We start from the raw sequence: 21,696 nt of genomic DNA on the forward strand, positions 1-21,696 counted from the left end.
AATGTTCCTTTCTCCCAACCAATAAGATGCATTATATTCACATAGCATTAAAATTAAGGCTTCTTAGTAACAGTGTAACTTTGGTGTAGTTGGCTGAATATTGGCCCCTAAAGATATCCAAGATATCCAGGTCCTCACGCCTGGAACCTGGAACTGTTACCTTACAGGACAAAGGTACTTTCCAGCTTTGATTAAATTGAAGATCTTGACATGGGGAGATTACCCTGAATTATCTGAGTGGATCCTAAATGTAATCACAAGTGTCCTTATAAGAGGGAGGCAGGGAGAAGTGCGACACACAAGAGAAGGCGATGTGACCACATTGGCAGAGACTGAAGTAATGCATCCACAAGCTAAGGAATGCAGGCAGCCATCAGAAGCTGGAAGATGCACAGAACGGAACCATGCCCGGAACCTCCAGAAGGAACCAGCCCTGCCAACAATTTTAGCCCCTCAGACTCAGTTCAGACTTGTGGCCTCCAGTACTGTGAGAATGAACTTCTGTTGTTTTAAGCCACCAAGTTTGTGGTAAGTTATCACAACGGCCATAGGAAGCTATTACTCTTGGGAAAGTTGTTTAAGCTCGCTACTAAAATACCTACCTTCATTTGGATGTTGGTTAAATTGAGTAACACTTAATAAATATTTTATCTTCTTCTCTTACCTTCCTGGAAAAAAACTGAGTAAAGTTTTCAAAACGGGGATTCTTTATAACAGGAGAAGAGAGCTCAGAACAGAAACTGAACAGCTGAAAGGACACAAACATTCCTTATTCATGGACAGTCGTAGTTGGTTCCACCCTCAGGGAGTGTGAAACAAGGACAAATGAACTTTAAGCTGCTGTTGACAACATTTAGGTTAAACGTAAGCTGTAAGGTGTGTTCTCTGAGCCTCTAGAGATTTTTAAATCTGGAGAAAACAAGTTATGTGTCTCAGGTAATTTGAAGGTCTAAGCAGAAATCATTTCAATTACTTCTTGAGCTTCCCTGCTTTCCTGTGACTCTTTAATTCATGATTTGTAGAAATTCTTACCTGAACCAGGTGTTTAGAGATGCCAGGTAACTGGAAAGTCATGGCCCTGCCGTACCTTCTAAGACTGGATCGTTGATAGTATTGAGAAATTACTGTTAATTTTTAGTTTTACTGATGGCTTTGCAATTGTGTTTAGAAAAAGTTTATTCTTTTAAAGATACTGAAATACTTATGGATCCAATGATATGACTGACAGTTGCTTCAAAATAACCTGGGGAGGAGAGGAAGTGAGTCGAGGAAGAGATAAAATAAGTTTCTTATGAAATGATAACCGTGGATCCTGAAGAGTAGGCACATGTAGGTCACAGGGTAGGGACAAGGAGTCTGAAAGAATTAAAAGACAAAACTCTGCGAAGTGGCCTGGTCCCACTGGAACGAATGCACCCCGGTGCCTGGGACTGAGCAACTCATGTAGAGGCAGTGCCCATGAGGTCAGGTTGCCTGGCTTTCTCTGCTCTCAGCACCCACTCCATCGCCAGCATCCCTGGGTAGCAGGTGTTCAGCCACTGACTCAGCCCCCCTCACAAGTAGGACCCCGCCATCTCACCATGCGGGAATGACCAACAGGGGACCTGCGTGCATCGCGGGAAAGCCGAGAGGCATAGACACGGAAGGCACTGCGGCGCTCTTGCTACAGAGGCCTAACGATGTGGCATGAGTTTTGACTGAAGAGCATGGCAGGGACTGAGGTGAGGTCCTGGGGGAAAGACTTCCAGCTGGCCAAGCCCAGAGGGAAGCCACTCGCGCCACTCACTCCTCACCCTCTCAGGTGGTCCGGCGAGCTACCTCCGCGAATTAACACGCAATACCGGCAGAAACACAAGTCCCGTACAGCTGCAACCTTGCAGGAGCTCAGAGTACAAGGATCCAGGTTTGGAAGCTCTTCTTAAGGACCCACAAGCTGAGAGACATTCCTGGATTCTTGTAGAACCACAGGTTTCCCGCTGTTTCTGCCACTCGGGGGCAGGGAAGGACCCTCAGAGCCTGTTCCAGCTTCTAGAAAACTCTGCCCTGTCAACAAATGTGTCTGCTTTGTGAGTCAGGAGAGGGAAGGTACATAAGCCAGCATTTCCCGTTTCCACTCACTTCCCGGAAAAATCAACATCGGCCAGAGTTTATTGCTTTTTATCTCTTCAGATGAACGTGGCCCTGACGCATCCTTAAATCCACTCCTGAACCCAGGAGAGCAGGAGGCAGTGCCGTGTTCAAGGCACAGGCTCTAGAATCCGGCTCCTGGGGTTCTAAGCCCAACTCTTACTCCCTGTGTGAACTTAAGCCATTTTTCCTGTGACCTTGTGTCCTCATTTTTTCTTTTAATTTATTTATTTTATTTATTTAGTTTTGGCTGCATTGGGTCTTCGTTGCTGCGCGCGGGCTTTCTCTAGCTGTGGCTAGCGGGGGCTTCTCTTCGTTGCGGTGCGCAGACATCTCATTGGGTGGCTTCTCTTGCTGCGAAGCACGGGTTCTAGGCGCTCGGGCTTCAGTAGTTGTGACTCGCGGGATCAGTAGTTGTGTCACGTGGGCTCTAGAGTGCAGGCTCAGTAGTTGTGGCGCACGGGCTTAGTTGCATTCATGTGGGATCTTCCCGGACCAGGGCTCGAACCCGTGTCCCCTGCATTGGCAGGCAGATTCTTAACCACTGTGCTACCAGGGAAGTCCTGTGTCCTCATTTTTAAATGGAGACAGTAATAAAGTCTTGCTGCTAGGGATGTTGTAAGGAATAAATGAGATTATATAGGTAAAGCCCCTACATAGTAGCTTATTATTATTATTGCTGTTGCTGTTATTACCACTACTATTGTTATTACTATTGCTATTACTATTACTATATAAGCAGTCTTCAATTACTTTATGACTATTTGGGAAATCTTAAATAAAACTGGGTTCCAAGTTCTACTGCCATGCTTCAAAACTATATTTATGCCAACATCAAAGGCACTTGCGGAAAAAGAAACTTTTTTTTAAATGGGCAGGGAATGACACACATGCATGTAATAAACCTCCAGATTTAAAAATAACTATAAACCCTATTCAGTTGTATCCATCTCAGAAGTCAAGAAAACATTAGAAGGGGTGATGAGTCAAAAGGTTACCTTCATCAGATAACCTACAGAGAATGTCCTTCTTTCCACAAAACCCATCTGCAAACATAAACATTTGGATCATAAATGCACGTGGCTCTTCCATTCAGAAGATCTCACGGAAAGAACCCCGTCTGACAGCATGAGTTAGAGTTGCCATACATCTCCAAAATTAAGATTTTAGCTAAATTCTCTCTGCCTGGGATAGAATTGCTGTCACTGCTCTGGATATGAGTATGTATGTCTTTCGTTATGAGGGGTAGAAACATAAGAGGCAGAAATGACTGCCTCTCAGGCTATTTTTAAATGTTGGCTCATTTCACAGCTGCTGGCATAGCTTTGTTCAGTGATTTAAGTCTCACTCCTCTGGCCATAGTGAATCACATCTGTGTTTGTACAGCATTTCTCCTTTCTTCCATTCACTGAATGTATGTCTGCCTGTGAGTGTGTAAGTTTGCTCTGCTCTGCATAATTTTCAGGTGATGAGGTTTTATCTGAGCAGTAGAAATTAGAAAATATAGACTGGAAACATATCTGTAAGGGCACATGTTTCATGCACATATGCCAATTTGAGCATGTCCTAAACATGTACATGCATAATCAGCTTACACCGGACAGTGTGTTTTAATCATGAACGTGATCCTCCCACTTGCCAACCACTACCAAGTCTACTGAACAAAAGAACTAGCCCACTGTTGATGTGTATCCAAAATTCAAAAACACACAGAAAGGGCTCTTAATGTGTGCCAAAAAGAGCTTTTCCCTCCCAAGCCAATTGTGAATATACTGAAATATACTCACTTGACATAAAAACATACGACCAAGACATTCTCCATACTGAATTAGGCAGTTTATTAGGCTCCTAATATCCATGTTTAGAACGTGAACATGGATTGACATGCATCGTCTCATTTTGTGGATCTTACATGCATGTAGTCTTCAGTCAGCTGGGCCTTTGATTCTACTTGTCAGTAATTGACAGTTAGCTCAATGTGAGTAAAGGATAAACACAGAATGATACGTAAGCCGTAGCAAGAAATCCCACCCAATACCATCTACCTTTTGTTTTTCAAAAATCGTATCACAACTCTCTCTTGTAAAGAATAAATTTCAGAGCAAGGCATTTAATTCGCCTCACTGAAAAAAATAAAGACGTTTCTATCATTTCAGAGCAATGAAATGTCCAACTATGGCTGAAAAGTACACCCTGAGAATTAAATGATTTTAACGAACCCACTGAGGTTTATAAAGCTGTGTTAACCTAACATCGGTAAGGGACACGAGGTACAGGCACAAACGTCCCGGCTCATTTTGCCGTGCAATTCTCCAAGGATGCCATGTTATAAACATCCTCGTTGTCTTCGATGCTTGAAGCGTCTGTGGCATCGGGGTCACTCACCACGATGCCCACAGAAGAGAGACTGGTGATGAAGGCATGCATCCGCTGGGCATAAATGTCCCTAATGTTAAAGTAAGGGAGCTCATGACACTTCTCTGGTGGGCCCTCACTACACTTGTCCACATCGATGTCCTTTTGTTTCTGGTAGTACTTGGAAAACTTGTTGAAGATAATGGTGATGGGAAGGGCCACCACCAAGATGCCACAGATGATGCACGTGCTGGCGATAAGCTTCCCAGCCAAGGTGACTGGGTGGGTGTCTCCGTAGCCCACGGTTGTCATGCTGATGGTGGCCCACCACCAGCAGACAGGGATGCTGGTGAGGCTGGACGTGTGGTCATCTTTCTCCACAGAGTAGATAAGCACAGAAAAGATGGAAATGCCCACCGATAGGAAGAGAAGCAGCAGCCCAACTTCGTGGTAGCTATGCCTCAGTGTGGCACCGAGAGACCGAAGTCCTACCGAGTGCCGGGCAAGCTTGAGGATGCGGAAAATCCTCATAAGCCTGAGGATCTGGACCACCTTGCCCATGTTTTCGATGTCCTCACTCTCTTCCTTCTTGGTGTCTACAGCCAACGTGGCATAAAAGGGAATAATGGAGACGAAGTCGATTATGTTCAGAGGGTTTTTCCAGAATTTCTTCTGACAGGGAGCAGCAACTACCCGGATGGCCAGCTCGACGGTGAACCAAGCGATGCACGCGATCTCGACGCCTTCCAGCACGGGGTCGTCCACCTCCCCGTCCTCGTTCTGGAACTCCGACATGCTGTGGACGCACATGGCCACAATGGAGGCCAGCACCACGCTCAGGGAGGAGATGGCGATGAGCTTGGCCGACAGGCAGTAGGCTGGGTTTTCCATGCGAATCCAGATCTTCTTCCGGAGCTGACCGAATCGCAGCTTGTCAAACTTCTCCAGCTCCTTCTCGAACAGAGACGACTCTTCGAACGAGGAGTCGGCACTCACGTTGTTGCTTTTCTGGTCCCAGCCCTTGTCGTGGTTTTCCCCCTTGCACTCCTGGTAGCGGTCCCTGCAGCAGGAATCGAGGAAGAGCTCGTCGATGCCCCAGTACTCGATCTCCTGGCAGAACGAGAACGCGCACAGCTTCTCCATGACGTGTAGCTTCCCCGTGTAATAAAAATTCAGGACATATCTGAACAGGGAGGGGTTCCGATCGAAATAGTACTCTTTATCGGCCACGCTGTAGTCATCACACAGCTCCAGGATGGCCTCTTCCGAGTGGCAGCTGATCAGCTTCCCGAGCCTGGTGTGAGGAAAGCGCAGGAGGGTGCTCTGGTCGATGGACTGTTTAAAGCCCCCCACGTTCAAGTTGACAAGTTCCTTGTCTTGTCCAGGGCGATGGAAAATCTCACCAAACACCATGGTGGATACAGGCGGCGGAGAGCTGGCTGGGAAGGGAGACGGAGTTCACGCTGGACCTGGAAGGAACATAAGACGGCATTTAGCCCGGTCCCATGCAGCCAGCCGTGCCAAGCTTATTTTTAATCTGCCCTTTCCAGGATGATGGGCTACAATAAAAGCAAAACAGAAAATGGGGGGAAAAAAAAAGAATACACTATCCCCTTTTTGATTAGAAGAGAATCGACACAAAACAGGTTTTTGGTTTTCGTTTTTTTAAAAAATGGGTTTATATATCCATTTTTTTGGAAAAAGACTGCCATATAATTTGTATGAACCCCAATTCCTATTTCTCTATTTTTTAGCCATCCAAAATTACCTCCCACTCCCCCAAAAGCAATGCATTTGGGATCACTTACACAATACAAGCATCTCCAGTCTCAACCACGAGCCTTCCTCATTTGGAAATGCTCAATTCAGACATGACAGGCTATTTGCTGCCCGGCTTGTAGCTCATCTCTCCTGGCCCCTAGGGCTTGGTCGTGCACCCTCGGGAAGAGCTCTCTCCTCTGCTCTGCACCTCGTCCGCAACCCACACATCCCTGGGGGCTCAGCTCAGCTCTTACAAAAGATGTAGGTTTCCTCTTACGCTCCAATGTTTCACTCCGTTTAGAAAAGGCCCTATTCCCCACGTTTGGATGTGGACAATCAAGAGGATATAATTATCTCCCTGTCCGTAAGTATCTTAAAAGATACAGTTACACTTCATGGGATGGGGTTTCAGGTACATCCACAAGGGAAGAAACTGACTTAGGGAACCTTTTCAAGTTAACCCGCACTATCAGTTTCCTGCCACGACCAGGCTCCTCTGCCACCTCCTCCCTCCCTTCACAGTCTCCCACGCACTCCCAATCTATGACACCCAAGTCTATACCGGCCCAGCACATACAGGCTATTTTATTCTTGACACTAACCAAGATGTACCAGAACCATTTCTCAGAGATAAAATAATAGATTTTTTTTTTACTCTGAGTTAACAGAATCATGTTCTTTTTTTGTTGTGGAGCATGGGCTCTAGAGCGCGGGCTCAGTAGTTGTGGCGCACGGGCTTAGTTGCTCCGCGGCATGTGGGGTCTTCCCGGACCAGGGATCGAACCCATGTCCCCTGCATTGGCAGGCGGATTCTTAACCACTGCGCCACCAGGGAAGTCCCAAAATAATAGATTTTGACCATCATCCAATAGAATGATGCTTCCTCAGAGCCAATGATGCAAATAAAAGAAAGGTAGGAAACTGTCATATACTGACTTCCAACCGAGTACTAGTAGATGTTTTGTTTTTATTATGTCTTTTAATCCTTCCAGTGCTATAAGGTAGGTGTATAGGAAAATAGATACTCAGAGAAGTTGAGTAGAGCCACGATTTAAACCCAGGTTGGATTAACCCCCAAGCCCATGTTATTTCCACTACACACATCCCCCCCCCCATCCCTTCCTATATTCTTTCCTTATTATAATCTAATAACCCAATGTGGGAAGTGTTATAACAGAAATGAGTCAAGCATCTTTGGGTTTATTGAGAGAAGAACAATGACCCCTGTCTGGAGAAGCTTCATGGCAGAGGTTCTATTCAGGTCAAATGTTAAAGGTGTAAGCAGAGCTGAGCAAAGAGGGAAAAGGACATTCCCAACCGAGGGTATCAAAAGGTGGGGACAAGCCAGACTGTAAAGAGACTTTGTGTATCAATCTAAAGAGTCTGGACTTGATCCTGTAGGTAAGACCACTAAATCATCTTAATCAATAAGTGGGCATGGCTATATTTGTGACTGTAACTTGGAAAGACCCCACTGACAGCAGGAGGGAAGATTGCTGGTGGGAATGGCTGGAGCCAAGGAGGTAGGGCTTCGATAGAATAGGTGAGAGGACCCAAACTCATACAGCAGTGGTGTATATAAAGTGACAAATTCAAAAGTTTATAAAGTGGAATTGACAGGACTTGGTGATTGATTGGAAGGAAAAGATAAGGAAGTGGAAAGTCAAAAGGAGGATGTGTTTTCTACTCTGCGTTAGTGGGTGACATCATGAGAGGAAACATAAAGATCAAGTAGGAATTTCTTGCCCTTATGTTTATGGAAAGCCAAATCTGTCGGCGAGACAAGAGATTCCTTCTCTGAAAATGACACTCCAGAGGACGCAGCCTGAAAACACAGCCCTCTGCCATCCACCCTAGGAGGAAGCCTAGCGTCATAAGGAATACATGGCCATTTGCTCTGGACTCACCAGCACTGAATGTGTTCCCATGAAACCAGAGACCTCAGCCTGGCATGGCAAAACGCTTCATAGATTTGCTGACCTCTTTAAAAGACTTGATTTTTTTCTGCCTCTGCTTTCTATTTTTAGTTAGAGATCTTCTCTGAAGGGCCTAAATCAGAGCTTACGGCTTGGTCCAAATATTTATGGAACCTCAGAAAGCTTTCAGAGGCTTTCATAAGCCTCTGAAAGCAGGCTTATGCTCATGGCAAGTAGAGTAGTAAAATGTTCCAAGGAACTAGTTTTAGCTAAGTTAGCATTAAGGCTTTAATGGGCATTATCTCCTGGTGGATTATTTTTTATCCCCTTGGCTCTCCTGGAAACCCACAATGGTAGAAAGCCACTGTCTGCCTTCATGATACTACCTGCTCAAGTCAGTCTCAATCAGAGAGTGTGCCATCCACTTCCTAACTGTTTCACAGTCACTTCTCCAAAGAACAATGTTATCAGCCATAATATCCGTCTTCTTGCTCTGTCCTCCTTGCTTTGTATTGACTCCATGCCAGTAAAAGAGAGCCCATTCTGAGGTCCACTCATTCCTCAAAGTCTAATCACAAAAGCAACACACATCATAAAACCAGGGGTCTCTTGTTGTGGGTCTTTCAGAAGAAAGAAAAAGGAAAGCATCTCTGGATCAGATCAAATGCTTCAGCTCAGAGGGCAAGATGAGATTCTCTACATCACGGCGGCCAGAGTACAGTGTTGATTTCTTCGGCTGTGTCTGGCCCATAGCAGCCTATGGAGGGCAGGGAAAAAGAAGACGCCCACCTTTACAGACTGTAGCAAGGTTCCCTTACATACAGCTAGTCCCTGGCCAATTACAAACAGTCCTTATATCATTTGCTCCTCACTATTACCTCGGGATTTTGCAGATGAGGAAGCAGGATCAGAAGAGATGAATGGGCATCATGCAGCTATTAAGGGTCAGAGCAAAACCCAAGCCAGGGCTCCTTAGGCCAACCCCTCTGCTCTACAGCGTGCTGGCTCACACATCCAAAGTGGCATAAGAAAAGCAGATACTGAACATCATTATTTACAAGATTCCTATATTCAGGCCAGCATTTATTTAACAGCCATCATTTGCTCCCATTCAGAAAATACTTGCTGCATCAAAGGTATATCTATATATATTGAATATATATTTATATATAATACATATTTTATATATGAAGTTATATGTAAATGTACATATAAAGGGATGTATATTATATACACATATATTCACACTTAGTGTGAACCATATATATATATATATATTTAACTATGCACACACTAAATAAAAACATGGGTCAATTCCTCTATAAGTGAGAAAAACTTCTCTAATTGTGACTAAAAATATAGAAAAAAATAACCAAAAAATTTTTGGCTACATAAAAGTAAAATTTTTGGTATGGAAAAACATGCCATAAGCAACGTTAAAAAAGAGAATACGGGAAAAAATATTTGCCACTTACATCACAGACAAGTGGTTAATATACCTAGCATGTAAAAAGCTTTAGACAGAGAAGAAAAAAGAGAACAACAATATAGAAAAACAGACCAGATATGAACAGATAGTTCACAGAAAAAAAGCAAATGGGTCTTAAAACAGGAAAACAAATGTTCTACCTTGCTCATAGTAAGATAAATGCACATTAAACTTATGGTGCAGTATCATATCCAATACCAAAATGGAAAAAAAATCCAAAAATTGGGCTACATACTCTATTATCAAGTATATGGGGAAGCAAACACTTTCACAGACCAGGAATACAAAATGAAAGGGAACCTTATGAAGGGGAATTTGGACATATCTAGCAAAACTGCCCACAAAATAGGAGAAAATATTTGCAAATCATATATCTGATAGGGGTCTAGTATCCAGAATAGAATTAAAAAAAAAAACTCTTACAACTCAACAGTAAAAAGGCAAATGGGCAAAGGATTTTATAGACATTTCTCCAAAGATATATAAATGACCAAAAAGTACATGAAAAGATGCTCAGTATCATTAGTCATTAGGAAAATACAAATCAAAATCGCAATGAATTACCACTTCACACTACTAGGATGGTTATAATCAAAAAGTAATAATAATACAATATTGTTTTGTGTCATAATACAATAACTGTTCGTGAGGATGTGGAGAAATTGGAACCCTCAAGCATTATGGGTAGCCATTTTGGAAAACAGTGAAAGAATGATAGAATTAAAATCTCACCATTTTGCAACTCATAATGAAATAACGGATCTGGGCAATGATCATAAATGGCTGCTAAAACCCAGATAAAAAGCTGATGGGGAGCTTCGTAACTGGTAGATCAGAGGAGCAACGCCTGAACCCATTGATCAAGCCTGGTGTAACAAAAAGAGACACCAAGATAGAATGTGCCTCCTGATGGAAATATATACACAATTTGGAACTATACCGGCCCCCTAAACGTCAGACCTGAATTTGATCTAGCCTCTAGATCTACCAGTTGAAGTAAAATAGAGATTTCAGAGGAATATGTTCAAAGACACTCTAGGGATGCAATCAGCAAAAGCCAGACTGTGGGAAATTATACAGGACACATGACATGGATCAAATACATCACATATCAAATAGATCCAGCGTGTGGCTTTGTATGGATGCTGACTTGAGCTAGCCAAATGCTTTTTAAAATACATATGAAAACCAGGGACATGTGAACGCTAAACTAGACACTTGACATAAAATGATAACTGTCAGTTTTTCAATGTGTTAATGGTATTGTAATTATGCTCTCAAAAAGAATCTTTATCTTTTGGAAATATATACTAAGATCTTATGGATAAAATTATACTACGTTTAGGATTCATTTCAAAATAATCCATTGATGTGGGGTTGGGAGGACAGATGGAAGCACTGACATACAAGATGGCCATGAATTAATAATTACGACAATCGTTGCAGCTGAGTGATGGGTACAGAGGAGGCTAATGCATTATTCTATTTTTGTACATGTTAAAATTCTCCATCAACAATGTTTTAAGAAAAATTTACTAAGCACCTTTTTGAGCCATGCACTGTGGTAAATGCTTTCATATACACTATTGTGCACCTTTTAACTCCCAGAATCTCAAGCAGTACCTCAGTGTAAGTACCCCTGAATGACTGAATCATTTCATTTAATTCTCCCGCAGTCCTACAGGGGTAGATTTTATACCTGGTGTTGCAAACAGGGAAATCTGAGGCTCATAGTTTAGCCAACATTATACAGCTTTTATAGGGCAAACTCTTTCCACTATGCCTCAAATATGAGTATTTAATTTTTTTTTAAGTGGGAGGAAGGAGGGACTGGTTGATCTTCAATTTTGCATCTTTTATCAGTCATCCTCATGAATGAATGCTATATTCTTTGGTAGGAGATTTGGTACTAGCATGCCAAGGACACATGTGGTCTCAAATCAGGCACATCTGTGGGTACCAAAGGCATCTGGCCACAAGGTAGAAAAATCAAATGCTATTTTCATTCTCTTCCTCAAGAAGAGCTTCGGTTCATTGTATCAATCCTCCTGCCTACTATCAACCCAAATCACTCATGGTGAGAACACCATATACTGTATGTGGCCACCTTGTTCCTCTTGGTATTTGTAAGATTGAAAAGAAAGAACAGATGCCAAAAATCCAAGATATTCTCTGGCAGCTTAAAAGGAAAACCACATTGATCCACTTCTCTCCAAGTGGCACCCATAAAGCCTTTCCAAAGCCATTAACCTCTTAACCACTCTCTTTGCTTCATGCTTTCAAAATCACTTTAAAAATACTCTCAAAACTGTGTCTTTTCAAGGGTGAGACATATACATGCACACATGTGCATGAGTAGCTTTGATAATGCACTTGATTTGCTCAGAAAAGTAACAAAAGCAAGACAAATACAAGCCACTTGTACTTGCTTTATTGGGCAGAACCACTTTTTAAAATCAATTCCATAAAAGTAAACAAAAAACCTTGATTCTTTTTTCCTTCCCACTTGTCCAAAATCTACATTAGTCCTAACATGAAATCAAAAAAAAAAAGGGGGGGGGCATACTAAATTGTATTTCTGGCCATGCCATATGAGAATATTCCAAGCAAAACTAAACACATGTAAACAGACTTGAAAATCTAAATTCAATCCACACCCAAGTACTGAGCATCCTCTCACCAGGAACTTTCCCTGGTGATGATCTTCTCCTACAGCAAGCTCCCCGTGCACTGGGGTGGGTAACGTGTAAGGAAAAGAAAATCAGAAGTCCATGTCGGGCTATAGGGGAGCAGAGGGTATAATGAAATGTCAATGGCATTGTACGGTCCACCCTGACTGTGAATTTGGAAATGGAAATGCTAGTGGTCCTTGATTCAGACCTTTGTGAATCAGAGTGTTTTTACGGCAGCTAAAATAGCACAATCCTGAGAAAGAAACAGCTGTTTATGAGACATTTAGGAGGACATGTCCAGAGCCAGAGTACAGGACACACAAAACTTCAAAGAGCTTGCTGTATTTAAGTCTTTGTTTCCAGGGATCAGCATTTCCTGGGCATCCAGAGCCTTCTACATGGAGCCAATCCCCCCGGTAGCCTTCCAAACGGTTCTTCCCAGCCCAGTGAGGAAGCCTGGATATAAAGTGTGATTCCCACTGGCCAAATAAACAGCAAGGAAACTCCCTCCTGGTCTATTCCACATCTGACATGTTCCAACAGCATTAAGTGCAGCTGACAACACACCAATGGCATAGGTCCCAGGTCGCCCTAATTCAGAACATTCATCACCTAAACCCAACTTTTAAATGTTGAACTGAAAGAAATGAACCCACCAGGTCCCCTTATCTGTGCTGAACTATCAGAAGCAACTAAAGAATAGAGAAAAATGTTAAGACTCCGAAAACTTGTGCTTGAATTACCACTCCCCAGCTACATGACCTTGGGTGGGAGATTCTTGATCTACAAAAGATGATGTACACACCTTGATGATACAATAACAAATGCAAAAGTCTTTTGAAAGCACAAAGCATAAGATACATGTAAAACTTTATCCCAAAAATAAGACATTAAGGTAACAGTATCCCTACCTCCCCTTTCCTTCCCCTACTTACTCCCTTCCCTCTCTTACCCCCTCCACCTGGACCAGTCATAGTAGGGTGGTACTTATTCCCTCTGGACTCTTTTTAGTGTGGCCGATCCCCTCTGAAAACTCCAGGGATCCCTGTAATCCATGCAGCTCCTCTCCAAGCAGGAGGGCTGCTCAGAGGGCTGATTCAGTGAGACAAAAAGCCAGAAATCTCTCCTATTTGTAAAAAGCAAAGAACCACAGGTGAAAGATTTTCAACCAGAAACAGGAAAAATGTGGACTTTGCCCCAAGAGGGGAGCCTTAACTCTGCAGTAGCTCCATCTGAGTCACAGCTCCACCTGAGTCATGTGACATGGAGGGATGCACATACAAAGGGCTGTCAGAGTGACATCCTGGTGTCCAGAAGAGGGAGTTCTGGAGCATTTGAACGCACCTACGCCAAATTAATAGTTCGCCCCTGCCCCTACTTGCCGGCTCTGCTCACCTTTTCCCACAGCCCTGCAGGTGCATTTCTATTTGAGCCCCTACCAGGAGGGATTAGAGTGTTTTTACAGATCTCTTTCTCTTCCACAAGTCTGACCATTGCTGTCACTAGACTCCAAGCTCTTCTGCAGAGGGGACCATGTCTCGTCATCTCCACAGCCCTTTATGCTAATTTCTGTCCACCGTCTAGTGAAAGACACTTTTATCTGGAAGAATTAACAAAAACTATCACTGTTTTTGTGAAAGAGCCAGCAGAAGGATCTAGATCAGGCATGGTGAAATGAAATGCTTCCAGTGGCCAAACAAGTAAGTTACACAAATGAAGTGGTCAGGTTGGGGACTATGGTGAACCACCCATGCTTGTCTAAGTGGCAAAGGCGACTCAGCACCAGAGTCCTTTGTGGGAACAGAGGGCCAGTCTAGGTGTATCTTACAGTGTTCCCGGAAAACCCAGAAATCCTGCTTTTTACGTGGTATATCTCAACTGTCATTAGAATTGATCCAAAAAGTTTTTAACATTATGTGGCTCAAACAAAAATGTACCCCCCGGGCCAGGCACTGCCCATAAGCCCTCAGTCTGTGACCTGAGTGAGATTCTTACCAACCCCAGCTCTACGCACCGATTTCAAGCCAGACTGACTCAAATGGACACAAGTGGAACCTTGTCACAATAACAGTAGGGTCACTCCCTCAAGTCTGAACTGCAAACAACAAAAGGGGGTGAGCCACATGGACGACAGAATCTTCCACAGTTGACCTGCCATGTCCCCCAGGACAACCGCAGCCCCATCCATCCAGTCTGGCACTCTCCCTTTCTCCCTTAGTCATCTGCCCCAACTGCCCAGTGGATTTTACAGTCAGAAGAGTCTCCCTGATGTCTGACTTTCATTTCTGTCACTGCACTATAAGGTGTGTTCTCCCCTTCCTTTGATAAGTAATGTTGTCAGAGAAAACATCAGAGAGGCAGCGCTTACCCTTGCGGTGTTGATGTCACACACTCTGCCCTCATCCTGCCCCGTGGAATGTCCATCGTCATCCAAGAAGCTCCGCCCTTCCTCCTTCACTGGAAAGTGTGGTGCACAGAGGCATTTAGTGGCCAAAAAGAAGAGAAGAATCCTGTTCTCTGGTTGTACTGGCCAAAGCGGTCACTGGGAAATCACTCTCACCTGCAGAAGAAAGCATGAGTCAAGTTGTAACTCCAAGGGGAAAACACACACAAGAAGTTTTATCGCAGACTCAATGTTCTGGGTGTTTTACTGATTAGACCCATATCTTAGAGCCCCATGTAACTCTCAGGGACCCGTCACTCCTACTGGACACGTGGCTACAGAGACATCGGGAAGTGATTCACAACCACTTTCAGGCCCCAGGACCCTCAGATCTTGACTGGAGTGGACACGTGGGACATCTCCACTGACCCCAAGGCCAAAAAAATATCCAAGGATAAAACGAGGCACTAGAATTAGGACCGCAGTCACCTCCCACACAGCTTCTTCTAGGAGCATTATTTTCTTAGCTAATTCATCAAGGATATACTTATAAACCTCTAAATGAGTACCTTTAATCCACATTAGAGACCAAGTTCTGAGTGTGACTGCGCTAATAGAATGAATACTGCTGCTCTAATTTGAAATCAATAGGTTTCGAAGGCTGGCCAAATTCCATTTTGCTTCATTTGGCCATTGTCATATTTCACAGGTCAGAAATGACTACGGGTGTTAGATCAAAGTTCTCTAGTTAACGTGTGTGTGTGTGTGTGTGTGTGTGTGTGTGTGTGTGATGGATGGGGGAGAGTTAAGTTTGTATCAAAACAAATAAAAGGACAACTTCCAATTTTTCGCTCTGAAAAAAATTAAAGAAAGTTAAAAAAAACCTTCAATTCCCAACAAGGTAAGCCTTGCCTCACAGTGGCACATTCCCATAGATTTATACCAGTATCTAAGCATCTATCCATTGATTTTCATGTTTTCCAATCAATGCTAGGTTGAAAGGGAAGGAGGAGAAGATAAAGAAGAAAACATTGATTCTGAGCTTCCAAAAGAAGTGAAAGCAGTGCCTCCAGCTATGTCAGTCATTACAAACTTTCATTATAGTTGAAGCTCTGCCCAGCGTTATCCAGGGCATTGGGATTACAACAAGATGCAGTGTCTGCCCTCAACCTCACCCCAGGAGCCCACAGACCCCAAACCAAACAACAAAGTGGAGGTGTCCTACCAACACCCACAGGGCGGTGAGAGGGAGCAAAGCAGGAATTGTTTCCAAGCCGGTCCCAACAATCAATGGCCAGAGCAATCCTTCAGTGAATTTCCAGCTCTAATAGAGATGATAATGAGGAAGGATCCAGAAAAAAATGCAGCATTACCCAAATTGAACTTCTGAGATGGGACACTTGGCAAAAGAGGTAGAGAAATCTCAACAGGGATAAATAAAATCAATTCAGGAGCTAACATCCTCCTTCCCCTCCTCCCCCTCCTCTTCCTTCTCCTCCACAGACTACCAGCAGCACCTCAAAGGGTTAGCCTCAGATATTTGTGTTTCACTTGAAATGCAGAAATGTTGTGCCTTTTTTAAAGGATACAGCACATATATATAGGCTTCCTTTCCCTAGCAGACGCCTTTCCAAATGTAGCACATTTTAAAGAAAGGTAAGATTAATCTGGCTAGGAGATAATTAACTGCAAACAGCTTTGATATGACTATATTAATTACTGAAGAAAAAAATTAACAAAGTCCTTAGGCTATTCAGCACTTCTAAGAAACCCCAGCACGGCTGGGCACTGGCTCATCCCCCAGAAGGATGGGGCTGGCCCAGGGACAGACTATGAGGTTAGCCAAATATATCTTTTTTACAAAAACTGTTGCCCAGTGGGCATGAATGTCTGATGCACGAATAACATCCCAGGCTATCTTTTTCTCTCTCCTTCCCCCAAAACTCAGAATTCTTGTGCCTTCCCTCATTTCCCATCACCATGATTTCTGTCCAAAAAACTGGACTTTTGGAAAACATGTAAGATTAGTCAGTACCTCTCTACGTGAATTTATGTCAATTTACTCCCTGCTTAGGGCATTCACACACTAGGTGTGACCTCGCCACCTAAAATGGTAACTAGCATTTTCCGAGTCCCTACAACATACCAGGAACCTTCCCAAGTGTTTCACACACGTCACCTTCCTCCTCAAACACTGTAAGGGGTAAGTGCTGATATTCCCATTTTACAGGTGGGACATTGAGGCTCAGAGAAGCTGTCTGCCCAAAGTTCCACACCTAATGAGTGCCAGAGACAGGACTCAAATTCAGGTAGGTCTGCCTGATTTCAATTAGTGTAGAAAATCAAGGTCCTCTTTTAGTTGTTGGGGAAACTTAAGAAAGGATTGGTAGAGGTGGCAGAACGTGGCCCAAACCAGCAGGTTTGGGGGGAAGAAACATGTGTACATCCAACACGTTCTCTCCTTCCTGCTTAACAATCCCACCAAATGGTTCTGTCTCTCTGTGTTCCTATCATCCGTATCAGTGTGCAACTGTTCAAAAAAAAAGACTGGATCATTTGTGATTTAGCACTTAAGCAGGTTTCTGACCTTGCTCCGTGATTCAGCAGGATCCTGGCAAAACACATCGAGCTCACTCAAGTATTGCTAACCTCTGCATAATTCCTCTCGTCATAGGACAAAGGGAGACCCTCTGCGGCATCCTTGGACTCCCCTCTAGCCTGGCTGTATTTCTTGGTGGGTTGACTACAGCCTTCAAAAATGAACAAGATGACTGCCTCCAATACTGAGAGGGAAAAGGTGAAGATTAAGTGGCATATCGGACTCTTTCATCATCCTGAGGCCTGACAGCCGATCCTGGAACAGAACGAGGAAAATCAAACGAACAAGCAGACAGTACACAGGAGTGATAATAATGCCCTCCATCCCTCTCCCAGAACTCAGAATCACAGGGATAAAATTAAACTCGAAAATCAGTGCCGGAGAGCTCAAAGCAGACACTCCAAGTGACACTGCAGCCTAGGTCTGTGTCCTCTGTACTTGCAGAGAATCCTGAGAGCACCTGTCATGGCCCTGCTCACATTCTTCCAAAATGTCGTCACCCCAGTGCCACCCGGTAGACTGAGAAGCCTCCATTTAGGGACAGAGTCTTAATATCAATCTTCAAATGATGTTACCCAATGATGCTTGACACGTTTTTATTGAACCAATTCCTCTCCCCCAAGCCAACAAGACTAAAAAGTAAATTAATTAAAAGAATCAATATGGATAATGAAAGGCAGTGGGTCAGCAATGGAAACAGAGGAGGAAAAGTGTAAAAGATCAAAACGGGTTGCCAAGACCCATTCCAGCACTTCCTAAAGGAGAAGAGTCTTATCCTGAAGACACAGCATCTCCAACACTGATGTGAAACATCTTGAGTGGAGGTTTAAGACCTCAGAGTTTCAGGTATCACTAGATACCCCAAAATCTCCCCTTGTTCTGATTCCAGGCTCCCTGAGGCACCTGCTAGCAATTTCATTTCCCAGGCTCCTGGCCAACAGACAGCATATAAGCTATGCAGCTAACACAAGCGCCCACTCTGTCCACCAGTTCTATTTATTAGTGGAATTTAATAAGGCAAAAAGAAGTTTATTTACTCACCTTCCTGGGGGTTTCTATTCAAGTCAGCCTCCTACAGTTTAATCAGCCCTGGGACATCTGAAAGTGAGTTTCTGAAGTTGCAAGTCTGAGAGAGAGCTGACCCCGATCTGTGATAAGGTTACCAGGTAAATGACACCTTGAAGCACGCTCCTGGCAACCAGCTAGCTCCTCTGGAGACATCCTGACCTTGCAAACGTCTACAGCAGGGATCCTCGGCCTCAGCGCTATAGACATTTTGAGGCCAGATAATTATTTTTCCTGGGGGCTGTTCTATGCACTGTACAATGTTGAGCAGCACCCCTGGCCTCTACCCACTAGATGACAGCAGTATACCTCCTCCCAACCCCCCCTGGTGTGACAACCACAATGTCTCTAGATATTGCCAAATGTCCCCTCGAGAACAAAATCATCCCCAGTTGTGAACCACTGCTCAACGAGCAGAGTGAAGAAACCTCAGACACCTATCTGGGATCTGGAAGTTCAGAAAGGTCAGAATGACAGATAGTACTAATACTTCATCTGCTGACAGGGGCTGGGGAAATTTCCCCAAAACACTTATTCTTTGAGAATTCAGTCCTGGTATGTCTGGTGTCAGACAAGCAAAACTTTGCAAATGAGGAAAGATAAAAGCAAGGTTAACCTTTTGTTGAAACTCAAAGCATGCTTCACACAACGTGAGTCAGGAGTAAAGGTGAGTGATTTTCTCTGAGAGTCTGTCTTATGTTTGCCAATGTTTTTGGCGCCAGAATAACACACAGGGCCCCGTGCACTAATATAGTTTCAAAGATGTGGCCTTCTTCCTGTGGGGCATGGTGCCCCTGCTGGCCACACCCACTCCTAATCACATCTGTCAATCTTTCGGAAACTCATTGATATTCCAGGAAAAGATGCAAATATATATCAGTTTTGTAGTCTCGCCCCTATTCATCATCCACAGACCAATTTTCAATAAAATCAAAGAGTAATGAGATAATACAAATAATAAGAAAAGGCGAAATTTGACCTCACCTCTACCTTGCATCACTAGTGAGAAGTGTGGTCCAGGGTTTTGCTTAAATAAAATTAAAATATCGCAATCAGGCCACCATAATGGGATTTAATGTGCCAGTAAATTATGTTTATATTTAAATCCCATAATCCAAAGCAATCAGAATAACACAACACTGTCTAGTTGATTCAGAAAGTAGATTACTAAGAACATCTCCAAACGACTTAGTTTTTCCAAACTATCAAATTTCAAGAAGTACTTTAAGTTAATATGAAAAATCCTTGAATTAACAATGATTTTTTTTTCCCTTTATTTTGCTCTGTCCCAAGAAGAAAATGAAAACTTCCCAGGGTCTAACAAACTCAGGAATTTAAAATAAATTGATAGGGGTTCTGGTCTTCGGAGAGCAAACCAGTAAGTGCTTTCTAAAGGAAGGCCTCTAAATGACATTTGAAAGGTTAATATAAATTATTTTTCTCTTGGCCATCCAGAATGAGTGAATGCAATACTATCCCCAGAAACCCCAAGGGCTGGAAGCACAGGTAACTAAACACCGCTGTCCTCTTCTCGGGTTCTATTCCTAGACAACCTCCCCTGGGGAACAGAGGGAGGGGGCAGGCTGCTGCTGAGTCACGTCCAAAGACAATCCACAGAAAGAAAGCCCTGTGGAAGGGTGGGCATCGCATAAGAAAAAGCAAAACCACACGGCCACTGACCTTTGCATGGTCCTCCGGGACTGCCACCATTCCACTGGCCCCAGGAAGGAATACCCTGGTTCCCCCCACCTTGCAGGAGTCCCCCTGCTTTGTGGCTGACCAAGCACAGGGGCTCAGCCTGCAGCCAGGAAACAGGCAAATCAGCTCACCCGGGGGCTTTAGACTCTGTGCTTGAGCTTGTCTGTCCCCACGTTTTCAATGGCTGATGCATCAAACATCTACACTAACACAGTGATAGAATAAGCAACTGAAAGAAAACAGTTCCGGGGGGGGCGGTGCAGGGAAAAAAACCTATCATGCAATGATAGTAGCAGTGTCAGTCGGTTAAAGGAAACCTTCTGGAGGACACTAGTAATGTGTGTCACAAAATCCCACAGTTTCACATTTTGGAATGTATCCTGAGGAAATAAATCAGACACGTGTCCAAAGATGTAGATACAAGGATGTTCACTGCATCATTAATTATTCATAAGCGTAAAAAGTCAAAGGCAACCTAAAAGTCCATCAGTAAGGGAATGGTTAAGTAGATTAGGAGGCAGCCATGCGATGGAATACTCTGTGGCCATAAAAAACACTGACATGATAGTAAGAGCTCCGCATACCAAGTCAGGCCCCGCTCTAAGTGTTTGCATGCCTGAACCCACTTAATCTCACAACACTGGTACAAGTAATATTTTTATTGGATTCATTTTACAGACAGAGAAACTGGTAAATAGAGAAGTTAACTAACTCTCCAGGGTCAACAGCTCTTAAGTGATAGTTTCATGGTTTGAACTCAAACAGCAATGCTCTAAAGCTCTTCTCTTATCCACTGTGCTCCACCGCCCATAGATTCATGAATAGATAGTCACAGTATGCTAAGGAAAAGAAGAAAATAATTATAATACAATAGTGTCATGATTCTGATCTTTATAAACTATGTCTGACTTTATAAAATGAAAAAAAAAATCTATAAGAATATGCACCAAAATGTGAAATGCATTCTCTCTGGATGATGGAATTTGGGTGATTTTTTTCCTTCTACTCTATACCTCCAACATCGTGCAAATTTCTTTACAAGTATTACAAAACACTTAGGAAAAGAGTTATTTCTACTTGAGAACATAAAAGGTCATAAGCAGCCTTGGTCAGTATTTGGGAAGGGAGGAGAGGGAGTGGGGTAGACATTAAGTGAACTTACAGATCTAAGTGAGAGAGAACCCTCTGCCAACGTGCTGTGGCGTCATTTGTAGGAATCATAAGCTTCTGCTGTTCATTCCCGTCTGCTTTAGGGCAGGCCCTGTCCTGGGAACTACAGAGAACAAAACACAACATGGCTCTTGCCCTCAGAGCTTACAGCAGCTTAGAAGAGCTTGGAGGATTGTAAATAGGTAAATAAACAACTGCAACCCAAGGCAGAATATGAACACTAGGGGAGGTACCAAAAAGGTGCCGCAGTTCAGAGGAAGTAAAGGGTCCTCCTCAGATAGGGAAGGAAGGACAAATACATAACCAGGTGTATCAGAGCTGAGCCCCGAGAGTCGGGTCAGATGTGAACAAGGAAAGGAGACAGGTAAGCGTAAGGCTGTTCTCCAAGCAGAGGAAAGAACACGTGCAAAAACATGGAGGCTATAAAGCTTGTGGTAGGTACAGAGAGCAGAAAATGGGTG

At 43.6% G+C, this 21,696-nt stretch overlaps 1 protein-coding gene across 7 annotated transcripts in view; it reads right to left on the reverse strand.

The window, feature by feature from the left end:
* Nucleotides 1-3,964: 3,964 nt before the first annotated feature.
* KCNS3 (potassium voltage-gated channel modifier subfamily S member 3) overlaps nt 3,965-21,696 on the reverse strand; it is a 34,307-nt gene continuing 16,575 nt past the window's right edge. For 2 of the 7 annotated variants that reach the window (XM_059943104.1, XM_059943105.1), the window contains exons 2-3: nt 14,689-14,880; nt 3,965-5,951 (exon numbers count right to left, since the gene is read on the reverse strand). In XM_059943104.1, coding sequence (XP_059799087.1) covers nt 4,420-5,895 — 1,476 coding nt within the window. In that variant the 5' untranslated portion in view covers nt 5,896-5,951; nt 14,689-14,880 and the 3' untranslated portion in view covers nt 3,965-4,419. Of the gene's footprint in view, nt 5,952-6,290; nt 6,377-6,497; nt 6,576-8,545; nt 8,601-14,688; nt 14,881-17,352; nt 17,558-20,739; nt 20,905-21,227; nt 21,339-21,696 lie in introns of those variants that run through there. The other 5 variants (XM_059943106.1, XM_059943109.1, XM_059943108.1 and 2 more) reach the window with 5 other exon arrangements.

This window comes from Balaenoptera ricei, chromosome 13 (assembly GCF_028023285.1).
Source record: "Balaenoptera ricei isolate mBalRic1 chromosome 13, mBalRic1.hap2, whole genome shotgun sequence".
NCBI lineage: Eukaryota > Metazoa > Chordata > Mammalia > Artiodactyla > Balaenopteridae > Balaenoptera > Balaenoptera ricei.